At 49.6% G+C, this 22078-nt stretch overlaps 1 protein-coding gene across 1 annotated transcript in view; it reads right to left on the bottom strand.

The window, feature by feature from the left end:
• Positions 1 to 1933: 1933 nt before the first annotated feature.
• Positions 1934 to 22078, bottom strand: part of LOC115383365 (protein INSYN2B) — a 45673-nt gene continuing 25528 nt past the window's right edge. Inside the window, exon 3 of the mRNA XM_030085551.1 lies at positions 1934 to 2123. Coding sequence (XP_029941411.1) covers positions 1934 to 2123 — 190 coding nt within the window. The remainder of the gene's footprint in view (positions 2124 to 22078) is intronic.

Raw genomic sequence — 22078 nt, 5'->3', positions numbered from 1 at the left:
AGAAGGGCCCCTGAAGCCAGGCTCTCTCTGCATGTTGTTAGAAGCCCAGAAGAAGCTGTAACGTGTTCAATGATGCGATGCACCGTTTTTCAGTAAAAGGAATAATTGAATGATCGTTGGTTAAACTTTATCACAAGTAGCTCCTGTACTCAAAAGACCACATTCCTTGTGGATAGAACACGGCACAGCAGTATTTCTTGACCCTTTCAACCGGGATATTCCGATGTGCATTTATATGAGCAGAAACTCGGGTTAGAAAAGGAGTAACCTAGAGGTAATTTTCAGGTTTTTAAAAACAGGAATATGAGCATATTGGGGTTTTTGCAGGTGTTTACGTGGCTGTGAGCAGCCAGGTTATTGTGAATATTCCGGTTTAGAAAGGGTTACTGCCTGCATGTGAACGTAGCCTGTCTCTGGGCTGGTCTGGGAAGGCCTCGGGATCCTCCAGGAAGAGCTGGAGGAAGAGTCTGGGGACAGGAAGTCTGGACATCCCTGTTTAGACAGCTGGATGGATGGATGGATGGATGGATGGATGGATGGTAGTAAATACGTCTCGTATCAAGAGATAACACTTATTGAGCTAAAGTCAAGTCAGCTCCAGACTCCACCCAGGCCTTCACCCATCGTCTCCATTTTCACCTGACCTCATTAGATTCGTCATTGGATTAACCAATCACTGCTGACCAAAACCATTTTCCACTCAAGAGCAGTGAGGACGGAGCACATGGAGGACATTTCAGAAGTATGACCTGAGGAGGGAACCCTGAAGCTGTCTTCCTGGAGTGTGGCAGCTTCCTGCTCAGTGAGCCGCTTACTGGCTCCATTTATTTCATTCATTCATTCATTGAAAATGTATCTTTTGAACATCCTATTGAATCCTATCATCCAAAATCATCAATGGCATAGTTACACATGAACTTTTCTTAATTTGTCCACTTTTTACAGATTTCTATTCAATCAAGCAATGATAAGAAAATCATGAAAATCCTTTTATATCCGTTGTACATCCAGTCGTTTTAATCATCTTTTCTAATGTAAATGTTGTCAAAAGTGGACTACATGATGAGAAAAGCTGTAAGCAGAGTCAAATGGCTCTCAGGTTCCACTGTGAGGGGCAGAGGTGAAACTGAAAGACACGACAGACACCAGGCAGCTGTGGTAAAATACTTTTTATAGAGCAGTAATCCATATCTGAAATATAGCATCCAAGCAGATTCACTCTGCTATTTACAGAACTCTGCGCTCCTTTTCTCCACTTATATAGCTTTATTTGTTAATATGTCCATTTATTTGTGTGTGTGTGTGTGTGTGTGTGTGTGTGTGTGTGTGTGTGTGTGTGAGACGTGTTGTGGATGTTCATCATTACAGTATATTAAAAGTTTTAAATACAGCTCATAATAATTCTTTTCTTGTTAAATGTCTGATATAAAAGCTGGTGTTCTGACCCTCATTATTCCAGTAATGCAGAGAAACCTGTTTCTCAGGAGCTCTCTTCTTCCTGCTCCGGTCGTGACCCTTTGACCTCTGTGTGAGTCCTGCTGTGGCTGAACGCTTTGCAGCTGCGTTTGGACCAGCAGTGGAACCGTCGCCATCGGCTGCTCCTCCGCCCACAGCTCCAACAGCTCCGCCCACCGCTCCAACAGCTCCGCCCACCGCTCCAACAGCTCCGCCCACAGCTCCAACAGCTCCGCCCACAGCTCCAACAGCTCCGCCCACAGCTCCGGTGTTTTCTTTGCATTTTAATCCTCCTGGTCATTTCAGCATTTTTTTTTCCCAAATAAATCTTTACGGGTGATATTTTGTCTTTTTCTTGGTAGTATGCAGTGCGTTCTGGCAGAGACGTCCTGCCCCGCCCCACCCCGCCCCGCTCCACCTGGTCCTGCCCGTGCCATCCCGTTAGGGCCCCGCCCCACCCTGTCTGGCCCCGCCCCCCTCAGAGGAACCAGAAGCATTTCTTGCGGTTCTTCTTGGCGGGGGCGGGCGGTCGCACTGCCTGAGGGGAGTCCTGCTGGCTGGGCGTGGAGGGCTGGGGGGTCGGGGGCTGCGGCGAGCCCTCGGGGGGGTCGCCCACCTTCCAGGTGCGGACCACCTGGCCTTCCTGCAGACGGAAGTCGTGCTCCACACTGCAGAGGGGAAGAGAAAGAAGAGAGGAGGCGTCAGTTCACCTTCTGTCCGTTCTTAAAGCCACTCAAATCCAGCTTCCTGAAAACGGCTCCCAAGGTGGAACTTTCTGAAAATGCATGGGAATGTTGGGTTTTTCCCCGGTTTCCACGGAGATGGAATCAGAAAGAACATAAAGTTTATGTCATGAAGAGGCTGAATGTGGCTGAGTGGCTGCAGGACGGCTGGGACCACGCTTCGGTCTGACACCGCACTGCTCTGCAGTGTGTCGGGCTGCTGGGCCCGGCTGGGTGTGGGGGGGTGCTGGGTCTGGCTGGGTGTGGTGGGGTGCTGGGCCTGGCTGGGTGTCGGGGGGTGCTGGGTCTGGCTGGGTGTGGGGGGGTGCTGGGTCTGGCTGGGTGTCGGGGTGCTGGGTCTGGCTGGGTATCGGGGGGTGCTGGGTCTGGCTGGGTGTGGGGGGGTGCTGGGCCTGGCTGGGTGTGGGGGGGTGCTGGGCCTGGCTGGGTGTGGGGGGGTGCTGGGCCCGGCTGGGTGTGGGGGGATTGGACCACGTCGTACCGTGACAGATCAGACTGAATCTTTGTCTCCAGGAGGCTGTGTGCTGTGTCCACCCTCCACACTCCGGCAGACTAAAGCTTCTCCAGGAGAGAACCGCCATCGAAGGCCAGACAGCTGAGCAAGGAGGCGGTACAGGTTCCATAAACGCTCCCACAACCAGTCAGGACCCTGCTCTGACCACCGCTGCTCCGACGCAAACTACTGGGCTTCAAGCAGACCATAATAATCCAGAGGTAAAACGCTGAGCATCAGTGAAATGTTGCAGCACGCACGCACACACACACACACACACACGCTCAGTCTTGTATTTCTATCCTTGTGGGGACCGTCCATTGACTCCCATTCATGTCTAGCCCCTAACCCTGACCCTTACCCTAACCCTAACCCACACCACAACAAAGCCTAACCCTAAAGAAATGTTTTTGCACTTTTACTTTTTTCAGTAACAACAACATGGTCAAGAAAACACTGTTTCTCCTACTTAGGACCGGAAAAAGGTCCCCACAAGGCACGTCGTTCCACGTTTTGCTATCCTTGTGGGACATTTGGCCCCAACAAGGATAGAAATACGAGAACGCTCACACACACACACACACACACACACACACACACACCCCAGAGGAGGAGTCAGCCAGGTGAGGCGATGGCTCGGGGCTCCGCCCAGCCGTCCAGAGGTCAGTCATATTAAATGGAGCCTCTGCAGTGAAGGAGTAGGGACAATGTTTGCTGGCTGAATCACTGTTGTCAGCAGTTGCATGCTGGGAAAGCGTCCCCCTCGTGAACCGAGTCTTCTCTCTGGTTCCACTCTGCTGCTGTTGGTGCTTATTATGCAGTGGCCTAGTTAGCTGGAGCTCCTCATCGCAGCACATGCTGAAAATAAAGAGGACTCCCTCAGCTGAGGATGTGAGCGCAGAGCGCTGCAGAGGAAGTGAGGAGGAGGGCGGCGGCGGCGGCGGCAGCGTGGCCGGGAGTTTTCAGGAAAAGAACAATGAGGACTCTCACATTCACATGGATCCAGCTTTATAACTCCTTCTGTCTCTCCACACACACACACACACACACACACACACACACACACACACACACACACACACCGGAGCACAGTGCAGTCAGCGGAGTGAGAGGGTCCACAGCGCTGGAGCTGGCAGCTCTGACCGTCATGATGAAGGAACCGGAACATTCTGAGGCAGAGCCGCTGTGGCTCGGCCGTGATCGAACCGTGAACCTCTCAGAGCAGCAGAGGAGCGTCACCTCTTCACCTCTCATCTACCTCTTCTCAATCCGTTCCGTAAATAGAACGGTCTTTTCTGATTGGTTGGGAGGAGGTCATGACCTGAGTGCTTGGTGAATGACGGACAGCTGCTTCTCAGTTTACCTCACCACAGTAATCAAACCAGTGTTCTCCAACCCTGTTCCAGGAGAACCCTGTTCCAGGAGAACCCCTCTGTTCCTGGAGAACCCTGTTCCTGGAGAACCCTGTTCCTGGAGAACCCCTCTGTTCCAGGAGAACCCCTCTGTTCCAGGAGAACCCCTCTGTTCCAGGAGAACCCCTCTGTTCCAGGAGAACCCCTCTGTTCCTGGAGAACCCCTCTGTTCCAGGAGAACCCCTCTGTTCCAGGAGAACCCCTCTGTTCCAGGAGAAACCCTCTGTTCCTGGAGAACCTCTCTGTTCCAGGAGAACCTCTCTGTTCCTGGAGAACCTCTCTGTTCCTGGAGAACCTCTCTGTTCCAGGAGAACCCCTCTGTTCCTGGAGAACCCCTCTGTTCCAGGAGAACCCCTCTGTTCCAGGAGAACCCCTCTGTTCCAGGAGAACCTCTCTGTTCCTGGAGAACCTCTCTGTTCCAGGAGAACCTCTCTGTTCCTGGAGAACCTCTCTGTTCCAGGAGAACCTCTCTGTTCCAGGAGAACCTCTCTGTTCCTGGAGAACCTCTCTGTTCCAGGAGAACCTCTCTGTTCCTGGAGAACCCCTCTGTTCCAGGAGAACCTCTCTGTTCCTGGAGAACCCTGTCCAGCATGTTCTAGTTCCCTCCCTGCTTCCACACACTGAGCAGTGCTCAGTGCTGATCTGGCAGTGAAGCAGGAACGTTCCCCGTTCAGCTGCTTTAGACGGAGAACCACTATGAAGAGTTGTGATCTAGATGTTTCGGAGGTCGCTGTGTAGAACCAGAGAGCAGCAGCAGGAGCTGAGAGCCGGGAGAGCAGACGTCACCGATCGAGGGATAATCATCAGTCCTGTCAGAGTTTCAATCAGTCCAGAGCTAAGCTAAGGGGGAGGAGTCAGCTGGTTGATTGGTCCAGAGCTAAGGGGGAGGAGTCAGCTGGTTGATTGGTCCAGAGCTAAGGGGGAGGAGTCAGCTGGTTGATTGGTCCAGAGCTAAGGGGGAGGAGTCAGCTGGTTGATTGGTCCAGAGCTAAGGGGGAGGAGTCAGCTGGTTGATTGGTCCAGAGCTAAGGGGGAGGAGTCAGCTGGTTGATTGGTCCAGAGCTAAGGGGGAGGAGTCAGCTGGTTGATTGGTCCAGAGCTAAGGGGGAGGAGTCAGTTTATTGGTGCATTGCTTCCTATATGTAGATATATACATTTTCACTGATACAGCATGATATTAGTTTACTATTAATTTATCTTACAGTTTTTTACAGATCCCAAACTGACTGGCTGTGGCTCTGGTCAGACGGGGACGAGACCCAGCCCGGGTCTTGCGGGGCTCAGTGTTTGATCAGATTAAAGGAGTGTGAGTCTCCTGGGTGTTCACATGAGAGGAGCTGACATTTCCTCTGTTTGACTTCTGCCAGAGAGCAGTTACCCTCTGAGACGACTTCCTGCTGTACAACATGACAATATTCGTCTGATAGACACAGTCAGCCTTCTCTGCAGCTACATCAAGAGAAATATTGCAGATATCTGTATCAGGACCAGCTGTGAGCCCAAAAATCAGACCAATCAAATCCCAGACACTGCTTTACGGGAACGAATTAGTATTCGGACACCTTTTGAATGTGTGCTAAGTCCAGTTTACTCTGTCTAGTTCACGCCAAGTTCAGTCCTTTACACATCATCATGGCTTCAAAACATTCATTCCTAGAAACTGCTGTAGTTTAATTTTTATGACAGAATTTGTTTAAAAGTGAAACTTTAATCCAGGTAAATTATGACTTATTGACAAAGTGATAAAATGCTGGGAGAAAAATAAGCTTTAAAGAAAATGTGTTTTCTTGTCCAGCTGAAGCTTTGGGTTACGGCAGGCGTAACGGAGGAGAGTTTCAGCTCTTCTTTCTCTCAAGTCAGCACAGAGAAGCAACTTCCAGAGAATCACATGTTAAAGGAGAGACTGAGTCATGACTGAGACTTCTGCCGTCGCTGCTTCTTGCTGTCAATGATTCTGTCCAAACAAAGTCCAATTATTTTAAAACAAAGGTTGGAACTTACTTTTAGGGAATTTTCTCTGGCCAAATGATCACAAGAAGAAAATATCTGATGAATACATTAACAAGGCAATTTTTGAAAACTACTGTTCTTATTTATCAATCTTACGCAGAAAGCAGAGCAGATCTGAGCGCAGGATTCATCGTATGACGTGAAACATTCTGATCTGACCCGTCAGCGAACAAATGCGCCGGTCTCGATGAGTACAGCGGCGGAAGCTGATTGTTAGAAACATTAAATATTCATGGTTCAGAAGCCCCGCCCACTGAGGTCAAACCTGGAGAGGAGAAGCCTGGGTTAAAAAAAACAAAGTTCTCTGAGGTGTAAACTGATCCACTCACATCTGGAACCTGGTCTCCACAAAGGGACGTTCAGAGGAAACTGAACAGTGGAGCACGGAGAACAACACACTCTGACAACACTGGAGAACACGGAGAAAAACACACTCTGACAACACTGGAGAACACGGAGAACAACACACTCTGACAACACTGGAGAACACGGAGAACAACACACTCTGACAACACTGGAGAACACGGAGAACAACACACTCTGACAACACTGGAGAACACGGAGAACAACACACTCTGACAACACTGGAGAACACGGAGAACAACACACTCTGACATCAACACTGGAGAATACAGAAAACTGTTTTTTGTACCTGTTGAGCAAAACTGAAGTCAACTGAAGTCCCGGCCTGCAACAGTAACACTATTTTTTGGGGAAATTCGTCAAACACTCATGACTTTGAGAGTAATTTGCTCACAACCATCTGACTGATTGGAGCCTCCTGTGAGCTGGTTTTGGCCCCTGGGCCTCATGTTTGACACCCCAGACTTGAAGTCCAGCACATGGGCTGAGAAGCTGCTGGATCGGCGGACTCTTCGGGTCTTGACGGGACCGTGGCTCTGTGTTCTCAGGCTCTCAAGGCTCCCAGTGAAGCGGTGAATCCTGAGGAGGAAACACGCTGTTCGGCGGCTCTGCAGCACCAAAAGGGTTTTTTCTTCATCAGGCCAAGGATTCTCCGCTCCTCCGCCAAACTCATGTTTTTCTTGTGAACAGTAAAAATTGAGCACTTGATTTTTTTTTTTTTTTGTTTGGCAAACCGAACATGTTCATTATCTTCCAGGCAGATTTTTGTTGTTATTTTTTTCTTTAACAAGACTGATGAGAAATGGAAAGTGAATAGTTATATTCTGTTGAGGCTGAAACTAGATGGAGGGATGGATGGATGAAGGATGGATGGATGGGTGGATGGTCTCAGGACAGAAGTTAAAATCACAAAAATTAAGAAGAAAATGGCAAAACATAACCGTGTAAAATTGTTTTAAAAAGTTAAATAAGGGCAAAGTTCTTTGGAAGTCAAATCTAAAATCAGTATTAAGGCCATCTCGTTGTCAGGAAGTCAAGTCATACAGCGGTCAGTGTGAAACGCGTCCAGCTGACCACAGTCCACACACCACACCACATTTTGAAATCATGATATAACTTCTAAACGGGAGCTACTTTCAGACTCCAGGTGCTTTCATTGTCAGGACTGATGAAATGAAATTACAATCCGATGAGAGCACAGCCTCGGTGTCCCTGCTAGCAGACACCCCGGTCACAGAGGGACCAGGGTCTGCTGCACGAGCCCAGAAACTCGAGCATGAAGCACAGCGTGGAGGAAATTCCTCCTGGATCCACTTAGCAGCTAAACTAGAGAGCAACATGGGGATAACTGTGGGCTAAAACATGTAAACTGCAGAGGAACGACGTTATGTAACACCAACCGGGGGTCAGCACACCGGTGTCCTACCACCACCTTTCTAGAGGGTTTTTTTCCTTCATTCTCAATATGGGACTGTGACTGACTCTAGGAGAAACAAACGCAGATGACAACCTCATCGAATAAAGTCTCTGGATATCAGTGTGCAGCTGTCTTCTCCACAGCAAACAAACCATGACGGACGCTACTTTCAACGGTGACTGTGAAGCCATCAGGCTGTAGCTCCGCCGACAAAAACAACCAGAGAGAGAGACACTGGAGGACGGAGACAGAGACTCTGTCTGGAAGGAGGAGAAGGTCTGCCGACTAAAGTGAAAGGATCGACTCGCTCGGGCACCTCCCCGCAATTCAGAAACTTAAAAAGGCAAAATAAACTCTGATATGAAATGATAATAGACGAGCAATGTATGAGCTTCATTTTCCATAAATATTCTGTAATGAAAGAGCAGATAAGCAGGCGGGAGCATCGGGAAAGCTCCCCCAGGATGCCTGGATTGAACGTGTGCCGCTGAGCCCAGAATGTAGCAGGAGAACAGACACGTGCGCATCGGTGGTGCACGGACGCTCCACAGCGGACATGTGAAACATGGACCAGGCTTCACTGAGCACACATGCTTCTATCAGGAGAGACTCGCTTTATTAATCTCCCTCATAATCATTCAGTTTGGGAAGCAGTGACCTTGAGCAGGAGGTCAAGGCGGCCACGGCGCTCCTCTAGAGAGGACCCCATCAGCTGATTTGCAATGAAATTTAAGGGGATTCAAATTTATATACAACAAGCAACAACGAGTCACGACTAACGTACAGGTAGAGATGCCCTGATCAGGGATCAGGTTCCACACCGCACAGAGTGCTGCTGCTCGTGAACGACCCCGACAGCAGCGTGGCCAGAAAACCAGATGGTACAACGCCAGCAACTTAACCAGCAACTCAACCAGCAACTCAACCAGCAACATAACCAGAAAGTTAACCTGAAACTTAACCTGAAACTTAACCAGCAGCTTAACCAGCAGCTTAACCAGAAACTTAACCAGCAACTTAACCAGCAACTCAACCAGCAACTGAATCAGCAAATAAACCAGCAACTTAACCAGCAGCTTAACCAGCAAATTAACTAGCAACTCAACCAGCAACCTAACCAGAAACCTAACCAGCAACTTAACCAGCAGCTTAACCAGAAACTTAACCAGAAACCTAACCAGCAAATTAACCAGCAACTTAACCAGCAAATTAACCAGCAACTTAACCAGCAAATTAACCCGTAACTTAACCAGCAACTTAACCAGCAACTCAACCAGCAACTTAACCAGCAACTCAACTAGCAACTTAACCAGCAACTCAACGAGCAACTTAACCAGAAACTTAACTTGAAACTTAACCAGCAAATTAACCAGCAACTTAACCAGCAACTCAACCAGCAACTTAACCAGTAACCTAAAGGTGCTGTAGGCAGGATTCGGCATCTCCGCCATCTTGCTTAGGGTTACCTAAGCAAGATGGCGATTTGACCCATCTAAGATGGCGATTTGAAACCCAGCACAGCCAATCCTGTCCCGTTTTCTCTGACGTTACGCCCTTATGCAAATTAAGCCCCTCCCACAAGAACGTGCGATGAATGCCCCTCGACCAATCATGGTTAGAGCCTCATGGGCTCTTCTGATTGGTCAAAGATACCTGGAGCTGTCGAGATTCCTTTTCAGCTCAGAACAGAGACAGATGGAAACACTGTGCCCTCGTGGTAGTGCAGTTATGCTACACTCCTAAAGGATTATCAATGGATACTCTAACATTTAATCCAAAGAAAACACAAAAAAATTAGCATTGACTAGCAAAATCCTGCCTACAGCACCTTTAACCAGAAACTTAACCAGAAACTTAACCAGCAACCTAACCAGAAACCTAACCATAAACTTAACCAGCAAATTAACCAGCAGCTTAACCAGTAAATTAACCAGCAACTTAACCAGCAACTCAACCAGAAACTTAACCAGCAACTCAACCAGCAGCTTAACCAGCAACTTAACCAGCAACTTAACCAGCAAATCAACCAGCAACTTAACCAGAAACTTAACCGGCAACTTAAGCAGCAGCTCAACCAGTAAATTAACCAGCAACTTAACCAGCAGCTTAACCAGCAACTTAACCAGCAACTTAACCAGAAACATAACCAGCAACTTAACCAGCAGCTTAACCAGTAAATTAACCAGCAACTCAACCAGCAACATAACCAGCAACCTAACCAGAAACTTAACCAGCAAATTAACCAGCAGCTTAACCAGTAAATTTACCAGCAACTCAACCAGCAACTCAACCAGCAACTTAACCAGCAACTCAACCAGCAACTCAACCAGCAGCTTAACCAGCAACTTAACCAGCAACTTAACCAGCAACTCAACCAGCAACTTAACCAGCAAATCAACCAGCAACTTAACCAGAAACTTAACCGGCAACTTAAGCAGCAGCTCAACCAGTAAATTAACCAGCAACTTAACCAGCAGCTTAACCAGAAACATAACCAGCAACTTAACCAGCAGCTTAACCAGCAACTTAACCAGCAACTTAACCAGAAACATAACCAGCAACTTAACCAGCAGCTTAACCAGTAAATTAACCAGCAACTCAACCAGCAACTCAACCAGCAACATAACCAGAAACTTAACCAGAAACTTAAACAGAAACTTAACCAGCAACTCAACCAGCAGCTTAACCAGCAAATTAACCAGCAACTCAACCAGCAACATAACCAGCAACCTAACCAGAAACTTAACCAGAAACTTAACCAGCAAATTAACCAGCAGCTTAACCAGTAAATTAACCAGCAACTCAACCAGCAACATAACCAGCAACCTAACCAGAAACTTAACCAGAAACTTAACCAGCAAATTAACCAGCAGCTTAACCAGTAAATTAACCAGCAACTCAACCAGCAACTCAACCAGCAACTCAACCAAAAACTTAACCAGCAACTCAACCAGCAACTCAACCAGCAGCTTAACCAGCAACTTAACCAGCAACTTAACCAGCAACTCAACCAGCAACTTAACCAGCAAATCAACCAGCAGCTTAACCAGAAACTTAACCGGCAACTTAAGCAGCAGCTCAACCAGTAAATTAACCAGCAAATCAACCAGCAGCTTAACCAGAAATATAACCAGCAACTTAACCAGCAGCTTAACCAGCAACTTAACCAGCAACTTAACCAGAAACATAACCAGCAGCTTAACCAGTAAATTAACCAGCAACTCAACCAGCAACTCAACCAGCAACATAACCAGAAACTTAACCAGAAACTTAAACAGAAACTTAACCAGCAACTCAACCAGCAGCTTAACCAGCAAATTAACCAGCAACTTAACCAGAAACCTAACCAGCAAATTAACCAGCAACTTAACCAGCAACTTAACCAGCAAATTAACCAGTAACTTAACCAGCAACTTAACCAGCAACTCAACCAGCAACTTAACCAGCAACTCAACCAGCAACTTAACCAGCAGCTTAACCAGAAACTTAACCAGAAACCTAACCAGCAACTCAACCAGCAACTTAACCAGAAACTTAACCAGCAAATTAACCAGCAACTTAACCAGCAACTCAACCAGCAACTCAAGCAGCAGCTTAACCAGCAAATTAACAAGCAACTTAACCAGCAACTTAACCTGAAACTTAACCAGCAACTTAACCAGAAACTTAACCAGAAACGTAACCAGCAACTCAACTAGCAACCTAACCAGAAACTTAACCAGAAACTTAACCAGCAACTTAACCAGCAACTTAACCAGCAACTCAACCAGCAACTTAACCAGCAACTCAACTAGCAACCTAACCAGAAACTTAACCAGAAACTTAACTAGCAACTTAACCAGCAATTCAACTAGCAACTTAACCAGCAAATTAACCAGAAACTTAACCAGCAGCTGAACCAGCAGAGACATGAGGACTACCAGAGCTCAAAGTCAATCAGTAGTGTAATTGCTGAGGATTTTGCTGTGCTGTGCTACATGCTACATGCTACATGCTACATGCTACATGCTACATGCTGGAGAGTTTCCGGCTCACACCCTGGTGATGCTACATGCTACATGCTACATGCTACATGCTACATGGTAAACATGAGCCCACTCTGGCTGATCCGCTCCCTGAGGCCAGCTGGGTCCCTGGGTCTTCGGTCCTGCAGCGCACGGCGCTGTGTGTCGACGTGCACGGCACCGTGACTGTTGGAGGCTGTTCGGAAGCGTTCATAACAACATATAGCGTTTGCATATTGGTTGCGTGCGGCGCATGTATCCGGCTTTATGGCATTTGATTAGGTTAGTACAGTACAGTACTGGTACCGGTACCGGTACCGGTATCGGAGCGTCCCCATTGAGAAGGAATGGGAGAGGTGTAATACTCTGACTCTGTGCTGTAGTTTTGACTGTAATCAGAAGTACAAGCCAGTTACATTCTACTGCAATCTGTGTGACGGTAACTGACTCTGCGCCTGAAAACGTGACAAGCCGAAAACCATATTTTAAAAGTATATTTCAAAAGAGTCCAAATACAGAGATTGAGCCGAGCTTCATTTCTTTTTCAGCCTTCCAACTATAAAACATTCATTCAGCTGCAGCAGCAGGAGATCATCATTTCTCCTCCGTCTCTCCAGCACCGCGCTTCAGACGAGGCTTTCAGCTGAAATACAGCAGTGTGAAGCCAATCAGCCCAGAGTCCGTTTTCTCACCTACAGGCTGAATGTCCTGAAAAAATACAGCTTATTTCCAGCAGTAGCGGTGATAACCCATCACACCCAGACATGTACATGGTACACTGTGAGAGTGGCTGTGCTTATCCTGACCTGAAGAAAACTTGTGTGTAGAATGAGAAAACGCTGTGAGTGTTGACTCTTCAGTGAGTTGTTGAGCTCTTCTATTTTAATAAATCCAGCCGAGGGAGGAGTAACGACCTGCCTCCATGACGGATCCGTGCTCCGCTCGCTCCAGTCGTCGTCGGTGTGTGTTTTCATTACCTCTGTGTTTCTCAGATCCCAGCTCAATTCTCTCATTCTGCTGCAGGTGCAACCAAAGGACAAGTCTGTTTGTATTTTCCCCGGAAGAATGAGACGCCTTTCATAATATAATGGCTTCAGATGTAGGGAGAGCGCATGAAACGGGGAACGCACGGCGCTGATCAATACTTCAGAAGTCATTAAAGGAAGTCAGGTGAGGCGAGCGGTGAGCGGCGGCTCTTGGGGAGCTTCACTTAAAAAAAGCCATCAAGGCCAAATTCTGCAGGGTCAGAATCTGGCTGAGCCCTTAAACTGAATGAGACGGGAAGAAAAGAGAAACAGATTAAACTGGCGGTAAGAAGATTACAGCGCCACACTGAAATCAGACCGCTTTAGCAGACAGCCAGGAGCTCCACTGAGCGAAGACGTCTGCAGCCGCACGGTGGTATGAGCAGCAGAGTGACCGTCCACACTGACACCAGGGACGCACCAGTACAGACACCACAACCAGTACCGGGTCCGATCCTGCAAGGCAGAACCACGTCGCTCAGTAGCTTAACGGCTCTGGGCTGTGCTTCATGCTACATGCTGCATGTAACATGTAGCATGCTACATGCTACATGCTACATGCTGTAAAGACCATGTAGGTCCCTACATGTTTCACCCAGCAGGGGCGATTAAAAAACAGTGGCGAGGTTGTTTTGGAAAAAACAGGCGAATTGTTGCAATGCTACGTGCTACGTGCTACGTGCTACGTGCTGCATGTTACGTGCAGGCGCGCGGGAAGGTGCTTTAAGGAGGTTGGGTTGGATTCGTTCCATTGTTCCCCTGCTGTACAGCGCATCGCCACTCAGGCTGCTGGCTGGAAGCCATACGATGCACACAAATAAACAGTAGCAAGTTCTAACAAATCCACATTTTATTACAGTTTTTCTGCATCAGGAGGTCGGGAGCTTTTGACCATATGACCAGACCAGAGGACAAAAACACTGCCCAGCAGGGAATCACTGCCACTTGAAGCGCTGTCCTTGGTGCTGAAGATGCTAAAGAACAGTCAGGCGTCTTCTGAGGAGACGGGTGGTGCTAAGCTGCTAGCTGACAGGACTTCAGCTTCTGCTGACACTATGTTGCTGTTTTCACCTTTGTCATCCTCGGGAAAATTTGATTTGGATTTTTTTGGAAGTATTGGCTCTTCTGCTGCTGTCTGCCATCGGTGTTTGATGTGAAGAAGCTGCTTCCGGGTGAGGGAGGAGTCTCCTCAACTATTTAAATTTAATTTCTTTTAAAATACATTTGTCCACATATCCCCACAGCTCTGTGTAAATCCATTCTACACATACTTTTTATATTTTTACATTTTTTTTTTTTTTTTTAAATTAAGTTCACAGTCAACGCTAATGTAAGGGGCTACAGCTGGTGGCGGCTGCAGCCCCAGCAGGACACCCCTTCCCGCTATGCGGTTACATGTCACATGTCACATGTCACATGTCACATGCCACATGCTACATGCTACATGCTGCATGCGCCATGCTATATGCTACGTGCTACGAGCTACGTGCTATGTGCTATGTCTGACTGATGGGAGCTGGGGTTGTGTGTCTGCAGGACTCCATGTCAGCGTTGACACTGAGGCTGTGTTTTCCTGTCAGTGTAACTGTATTTAATAAGTCCTCCTGTCGGGTCTCGGGATCAGCAGCTGGTTCAGGTTAGCGTTGGTACCTGTGCATCTAAAGCAGCGGAATGGGAGCATCCCTGACACTACGACTGTCCTCTTCCCACAGTGCTGCTCCGTCTGAGTCACTCTTACCAAAATGATCCGTTCACATCGTCTGAAACCTCCGGATGACAGACCAGTTCTGACGATCTACCCTCTCCTGCTAATGAGATAATTAAGATGTGAAGCGTGACGCTGAGTCAGCGGTTCCAGCTGAGACTGACAACCAACAACTGACAGCTGGCCTGGGAGTCGGCCAAGGGTCAGGGGTCATCTCAGTCTGAAACTCAGACATAAGAAAATGTTTCATCCCTCAAAACAAACAAAGCAGGTCTGGAAGAATCTAATTAAGAGTCTGAATAGGCACAGGCCTCCAGTCACAAGACGCCAGACTCCGGCTGAGAGCCGCTGAGCAGGGCACAGCCAAGACGGGCCAGAGTCTCCCCACCAGAGATCATTTATGCTAACAGGATGCTCATCTCTGCAGCGCGACGGCAGTACAGCACATTGCCGTCTGACTGGAGAGAAACACTCTGCTGCTGGATCCAGGTCTGCTTTTCTTCAAGGTCAGAACGTTTGACTTGATAACTAAGAGCAGAACTCGCTGGCAGCGATTCAGAATAAACCAAAGGAAACCTGTTTGTTGAGGATTTGAACCTTGTGCAGCATTCATTCTCCATCTCTCCCTGTGACTCCATCCTTTCCCTGAGATTTCAATAATGAAGCACAAAGCACTGTTTACATTTGAGAGCAATCACACTCCCGGGCTTTACCACGGGATCGCACTACAGACCTCTGGTACTTTCCTCGGGCTGGTTTCTGAAAATCTGAGAACAGAGAGACTCGAGTCTCATCTGGTTTGTATTTCTGTCAATGTGCTGAATAAATAAACTGCTGTTTACTAAAGCAACCAGACGAAGAACCAGATGAAAGAAAACCCTCAGCATCAAACAGCTCGGTGAACAGAGCAGGTCGGAACCAGAGCTCAGGGTTGCCGTCTGGACACAAAATGTCTGTGGAGAACGATAAGGAGAACGCTGTGGGAGAACACTCCAGTGTAGCGAGGGAGTGTGTGGCTGTGTGTCTCCCAGCCAGATGTGAAAGATGAATGATGCCAGATGTCCAAAACCTTCACCAACACGTCCACTGCTTTAGGCATGGCTGCAACAGGTTATGAAGCCTGTTCTCCCCAGAGTCCACAGAAGAAACGCCTCACTAATTCATTCAGGCACACATCAAACCAGGTTTTCCCCGAGCGTCTCCACACTAAATACTGATATTTTGGGTGATTTGGGCATTTTTGTGTTACTTTGTGTTTGGAAAGAAGTGTGCGAGGCGGATGTGTGACCAGGACATCAGGAAACTGCAGTGCCAGGCCTGCACAGAGCCTGTGAGCGCTGCAAGCAGCTGGGCTCCATTCGCCGTGTCTATATCCAGTGTGTGGGTTCCACCAGGTGCAGGGGGCGCTAAGGAGCAGGCTGTCTGCTGTTCCGCACCGGCTGACGGAGAACGCGGAATACTCGACCACATTTCACTTTACAGCCTGGCTAGTCTGAAGAGTGTGCATGCTAACACGTTCACTCCTCGTTTCAGAAGAGGTTTGTGTTGAAAATGAAGCCTCTTTGTTCACAGACCTCAGAAATGCTAACATGACAACATTTTCAACTGGGAACACACTACCTGCTATTCAGTGTTCTGCTGTTTAATGTGTGAATGTGAAGCTTTTCGCACCACTGTCGTTTCACTTGAAATGTTGTGGAGCTGGAGTCTAACGTGCGCCCCTGCTGGCCCAGTCCATACATTGCAGTTCATGTGAATTTGTCAGGCTGGTGGTATTGGTCCAGTTCAGGCTGTTTGTTTGACCCGCGGGTGTAGATGACCCTGTTTATGCACTGGAGTCGTCCCGCTGCAGTCCGACGGAGGCCGGCCGGCCGGGGAGCGGGGGCCGGCCGGGGAGCGGGAGCTGCCCGGGGAGCGGGGGCCGCCCGGGGAGCGGGGGCCGCCCGGGGAGCGGGGGCTCCCACAGCAACACTTCTGCAGGCCGGGAAACCAGGAGACCAAAAGGCTCTCCGGGGCGCTGCGGCCGCCGCGGGCCTCGTCACTGGAGGTAACCACCTCACATCACACAACATGCCTGAAGATTATCGATCAGGACAGCTTTAATTTACTGCTCCTGAAAAGCTGCGTCCAGCACAACGCTGGGCTTCAACCGCTGAGTAGACAAGAGGCAGCGGCGTCGGGGGGCTCGGCCTCCAGCTCTTCAACGGTAAATCTCTCTCATGTCTGCAGTTTGCCGATACAGCGCTGTTTCTGAACCGCTGAGCAGGAAACGTGGAGCCGGGAGGTTAACCGAGCTTTTCACCACGGCCGTTAACTGCTGGACGCGTCGTTTCCGTTCACTACAGCGCTTCACGGCGTCACAGGAGAGGTGTGCTGCTGCCACACACACACACACACACACACACACACACACACACAGTCTTGTATTTCTATCCTTGTGGGGACCGTCCATTGACTCCCATTCATGTCTAGCCCCTAACCCTGACCCTTACCCTAACCCTAACCCACACCACAACAAAGCCTAACCCTAAAGAAATGTTTTTGCACTTTTACTTTTTTCAGTAACAACAACATGGTCAAGAAAACGCTGTTTCTCCTACTTAGGACCCAAAAAAGGTCCCCACAAGGCACGTCGTTTCACGTTTTGCTATCCTTGTGGGGACATTTGGCCCCAACAAGGATAGAAATACGAGAACACACACACACACACACACACACACGCACACACACACACACACACGCGCACACTGCAGAGTTCAGGCAAACAGTGTCTTCTCCCAGATTTCTCCAGGACAGACAAAGCAGCTGCACAGTGATCAGCAGGAGGCGGCGGCTGACCCTGATCATCCTCAGCTCCTCTGATGTATGGAGTGACAGGTGGGGGGGGGGGGGGGGGGGGGCGTCATGGCAGTTTACCACCTGAAGAAAATAACAACCGAGCCTTCATCCTGATGTGTCACACCCATTCATACAGACAGCGGCGTGGGACGCTCTGTGGGTGCAGGGCGGATTGGGCTCTCACCTCTCCAGCTTCGGGAGGCGGGACCGATAAACCAGCCTCGGGGGGCAATGAAGGTTTAGAGCCGAACACACAGGAAAGAAGTGGAGAACAAAATGCTGGAGCTTGTCTGGATTTGTCATGATGTTTTCTCTTCATTTCTTTATCTAAATGGGATTTGTGTTTTGTGGGGACTGAAGAGGTCAACCATGCAAATCCAGCTTATTCAGCAAAGTGATTTGTTTTGTTATCTCTGCCAAAGTCCGCAGGGTTCTGCAGTGGGAGCTCTTCTTTCACCCCGTCTGGACTGCATGAGGGGATTCAGAGATTACTGTCACAGAGATCGCATTGTGAGGAGAGTCAGGGTAATCAGTGAATCCTGAGCACTGTGGGGGTGATTAATGTCACATCGACATGTAAAAAATCCTCCCAGGGTGAAACCACCGGGCCACTAGGGGGCGCCATCAGCTGTGTCTCAGTTTGCAGTGGCCTTGACTCAATCGAGAGGTTGCAGGTTCAGTTCCCTATCTGTCCACATGTTGAAGTGTCTCTGAGCAATGGATGGGTTGAGCGCCTTGCATAGATTCCGTCTGTGTGTGTGTGTGTGTGTGTGTGTGTGTGTGTGTGTGTGTGTGTGTGTGTGTGTGTGTGTGTGTGTGTGTAAATGGGTGAATGTGATGAACGGTGTAAAGTGCTTTGGGAACTGCTCACCCAGTAGAAATGTGAGATGTAAATGAGATGCATTTATATAGTTGGTAATGAAACACACACACACACACACACACACACACACACACACACACACACAAAACCCTCCACACTGAGCAGTTCCAAGACGACCTGGAGCTTCGTTTGCCTTTAACTCACTGAAAGACACTGTTCCTGGTCAATAAGGACTAAGAGTTCTCAGACACTCAGGAGACTCATGCCAGGCTCCAGAAGTCCTGCTGGGACGACAGGAGAACTGCTCCACCTGCTGCCTCCTGATGGAGACGCCCTCCACACAGTGTCAACACCGTCAGCAGACACACCCTGGTTCCTGCACAGAGACCACCGTCTGCTCATTCGGCTCATTTAAACAGCGTTTCAAGAGAAAATTCATCATTTTTACATTTCAGAAAAGTTGGGCAACATTTTGAAAATGAAATGAAAACGTGTTAAGTGTGTAGCATTTAGTTGACACTGTTCTTCCTGAATCAGGTTCTACAGAGAGTCTCCTCTGGTCTGGTTCTGCAGAGAGTCTCCTCTGGTCTGGTTCTACAGAGAGTCTGGTTCTACAGAGAGTCTCCTCTGGTCTGGTTCTACAGAGAGTCTCCTCTGGTCTGGTTCTGCAGGAAGTCTCCTCTGGTCTGGTTCTGCAGGAAGTCTCTGGTTCTGCAGGTGTCTCCCAGTTACAGGGAGCTCTTTCCTTCAGTCTCCTGTACTTGTGGAGCTGTGTGCGTCTTCTCAGTGAAAGAGCCTTGAAATGACGGCGTTGTCTTTGGCTCTAAAGAATTCAGTGAAATCTTGGTTGAAGACACTCCAGCAGCCAATCAGGTGTCCTCCAGCCCGCAGCGCCGGCGTTCTCCACTCATCTAGCAAATAACTGCCACCTCTGGCTTCCTTTTCAGGCCGTCTTCATCCCTGCTGTAGAGCAGCAGTACGAGGAAGAAGACGCTTGTTGGGATGCTGTTCAGCGTTTCCTATCCTGTTTACCGATCATCTCCGATAGCGACAGAGGCTGCCGAAGCGCCCGGGAGACGGCGTGTGGATGAGCTTCGGGGATCTAACTCATCTGTGGGTGAGACTGTAGCATGATGAGTGTTTCTGAGCCGCTCTCTCCTGTCCTCATGTCAGGCCTGGTCCGCCTCTCTCCTCCCTGCTGCAGACATGGCGGCGCGGTGATGGGCGCCATCTGGCCCTCGCTGCTGGCTCCACTCGGTCGCTGTGATGATCGCCAAACAGCACGAACCGGGCTCTCGGTGTGTCTCTCACTCGCTCCACCTCCTGTATCCGTCATTTCCAGGATCAACAACCTCCACAGTGGATGGACACGCATTTGTGAGGACACGTGGCGTTTGAGGGTCGCTGCTGGCCGTTCGGACACAGCAGCGTTTTATGATGTATGCGGCGCCGACACGTCACGCACCGCCGTCTGTTTTTTCATATCAGCTGAGCCGATGAGAAACAGAGTATGGAGCCAACAACACAGTCCTTTCTCCATTCCTTGCTTCCTGGCTCGTGCCGACTGGGGTCTGGTGTGAATGAGCGTGATGCCGACGGCGTGTTTTCTGGCCCTTCCCCTGCCAGACGCCCTCCAGTGAAGACGGATTATTGCAGGCGATCCGCCCGCCCTGCCCTTTACACATTTCACACACACACCACTTCTCCATCATCAGCCTCATCACGGATCCTCTCACACACACTCGCTTCCACCAGGGCTGGAGCTGTTAGCAAAAGGTCAGGCTGGAGAATCTGACAAATCTTCCTTTACAGACGAAACGCTCAGTGTGCAGTTAAACCCCAGATACAGCAGACGTCATCTTTCTGTCTTGCTGCCTTTTTCTCTCACGATCCACTGAAGGTGCACAGTGAGTAATGCTACGTTCACACCGAAAGCGTCGCGGGCGTCGTGAGCGTCGCTTTTCTATGCAAAGTCGATGGTGGACGAGCGTCGTGGAGCGGCGGGCGGCGGGGCGGCGCATCAGGAGCGTCATGAGCATCGCTTTTCCAGCGTTTCGAGCGTCGACGCCCACGACGCTCGTCCCCGGCGTCAGGAGCGTCGTGAGCGTCGCTTTTTGAGAGTTGGGAAAACTGAACTTTCGACGCGCTGCCGCTGAGCGTCAACCAATCAGAGACGATCCCTCCGGTGCTACGTCACTACGAGTGATCCGAGCACCGATGCGGGCCAACCAGTGTTGCTAACTTGACGACTTTCTCGCTAAATCTGGCGACTTTCCAAAGCCTCTTGGCGACGTTTTTTTGTCAAAAGCAACTAGTGACAAATATAGCAACCTTCTCTGGTGCTCTGGAGACGTGACAGGACGTGTCGTTGCTGTCGTCAATGAGCAGCGGGTGCTGCGTGAGCCCCTCCCCCGTCCCAAAGCGCTCACAAGCGGTCAGTCTCAGCAGCGCCCCCTGCTGCAGTCAGAGCAGAGAGGAGCAGACCAGCCAATAGCGACTTTTCCGACGACGACGCGGTCTAGCTTTATTTAACAAATAAAGCCAAGCCGCTCTCCTGATGCGATCCGCCATAGCTGGAAACAGAAATCAGCCTCCTGCGCGCCAATTAACTGACGTGCATCAAGAGCGTCGTGAGCGTCGCGAGCTTTGTGACCACCCGGTGTCAAGCGTCGTGTTTAAAGCGTCACAAGCGTCAGCTTCGAGGCGTCCCGAGCGTCGACGACGCCCGGGACGCATTCGGTGTGAATGCAGCATTAGAGACGGCTTCACCGTCAGTCTGCGGTCAGATGTAGAGAGCCGGGACACCTGGAGTCCTCGCAGTGAGGAGATGATGTCCAGATGTTCTGACTCCAGGTTCAGGAGGTGAAACCCTTCCGGCTCCTGGAGGTTTGGATCTGAACGAAGTGGCTCTCAGTGCGGCAGCGTTCACCAGGTGACCGTTAGAAGAAGTGCTCGGGTCACGGTCAGGTGTCCATGTGCCTTTTGGTCGCCGTGAGCCGGACGCACGGTCAGTCCAGTCTGCTCATCCTGCTCCTGTTATCGTGGTATTACGGTGAAGATCTCCTAATTTGGCACACAGACATTAACTAACTCAAAGATCTGATGGCACTTCATCGTTGCGCTGCTGTGCATATGTTTTGGTGAGTTACCAAAATAAGAGCATCAGTGATGCGGCACGCCACCAGCAGTCTTCAGAGGAGGGTTCTGAGTGGCCTGCTTCCACTTCCTGCTCTCCCAAATGCTGCTTGCTCATGAACATACTGTAAACATATTTGTGAGGGCTGTTCTTTCCCTTTTGAAACAAAATGTACTTGGTGATGTTAGCGCTCGTGCCTCATAGCCAGAAGGTCCTGGGTTCAAACACCGGCTGGGGCCCGGGGCCTTTCTGTGTGGAGCTTGCATGTTCTCCCTGTGTGTGTGGGTTCTCCGCGGGTTCCCAGCTTCCTCCCACAGTCCAGAAACATGCATGTGAGGTTGACTGGTGACTGTCATGGAAGTGACAGTGACAGGTTATCTGTGTCTAATACGCCGTCTCCTCTGGAACCAGCGGGCCGACCTGCTATCAGAACCGCCTCCTGCCCCACCGCCTGCAGACCCGGGTCTCTTCTCCTGCTGGCGAGCCGCGTCGCTGCGTTTTCCCACGCTCATGGTGTCCCACATTGATGACATCATCAGCGTGACGGAGCACAACACGGTAAACAATGGAGAGGAGTCGACGAATCTCCTCTTCGCCTCGGACCAGGAGGAGCTCTCTGGTCTCACTGTCTGGACAATGCTGGGTCGTCTTGAA

This window comes from Salarias fasciatus (assembly GCF_902148845.1).
Source record: "Salarias fasciatus chromosome 7 unlocalized genomic scaffold, fSalaFa1.1 super_scaffold_4, whole genome shotgun sequence".
Lineage (NCBI taxonomy): Eukaryota > Metazoa > Chordata > Actinopteri > Blenniiformes > Blenniidae > Salarias > Salarias fasciatus.
This window is presented reverse-complemented; position numbering and strand designations above follow the sequence as displayed.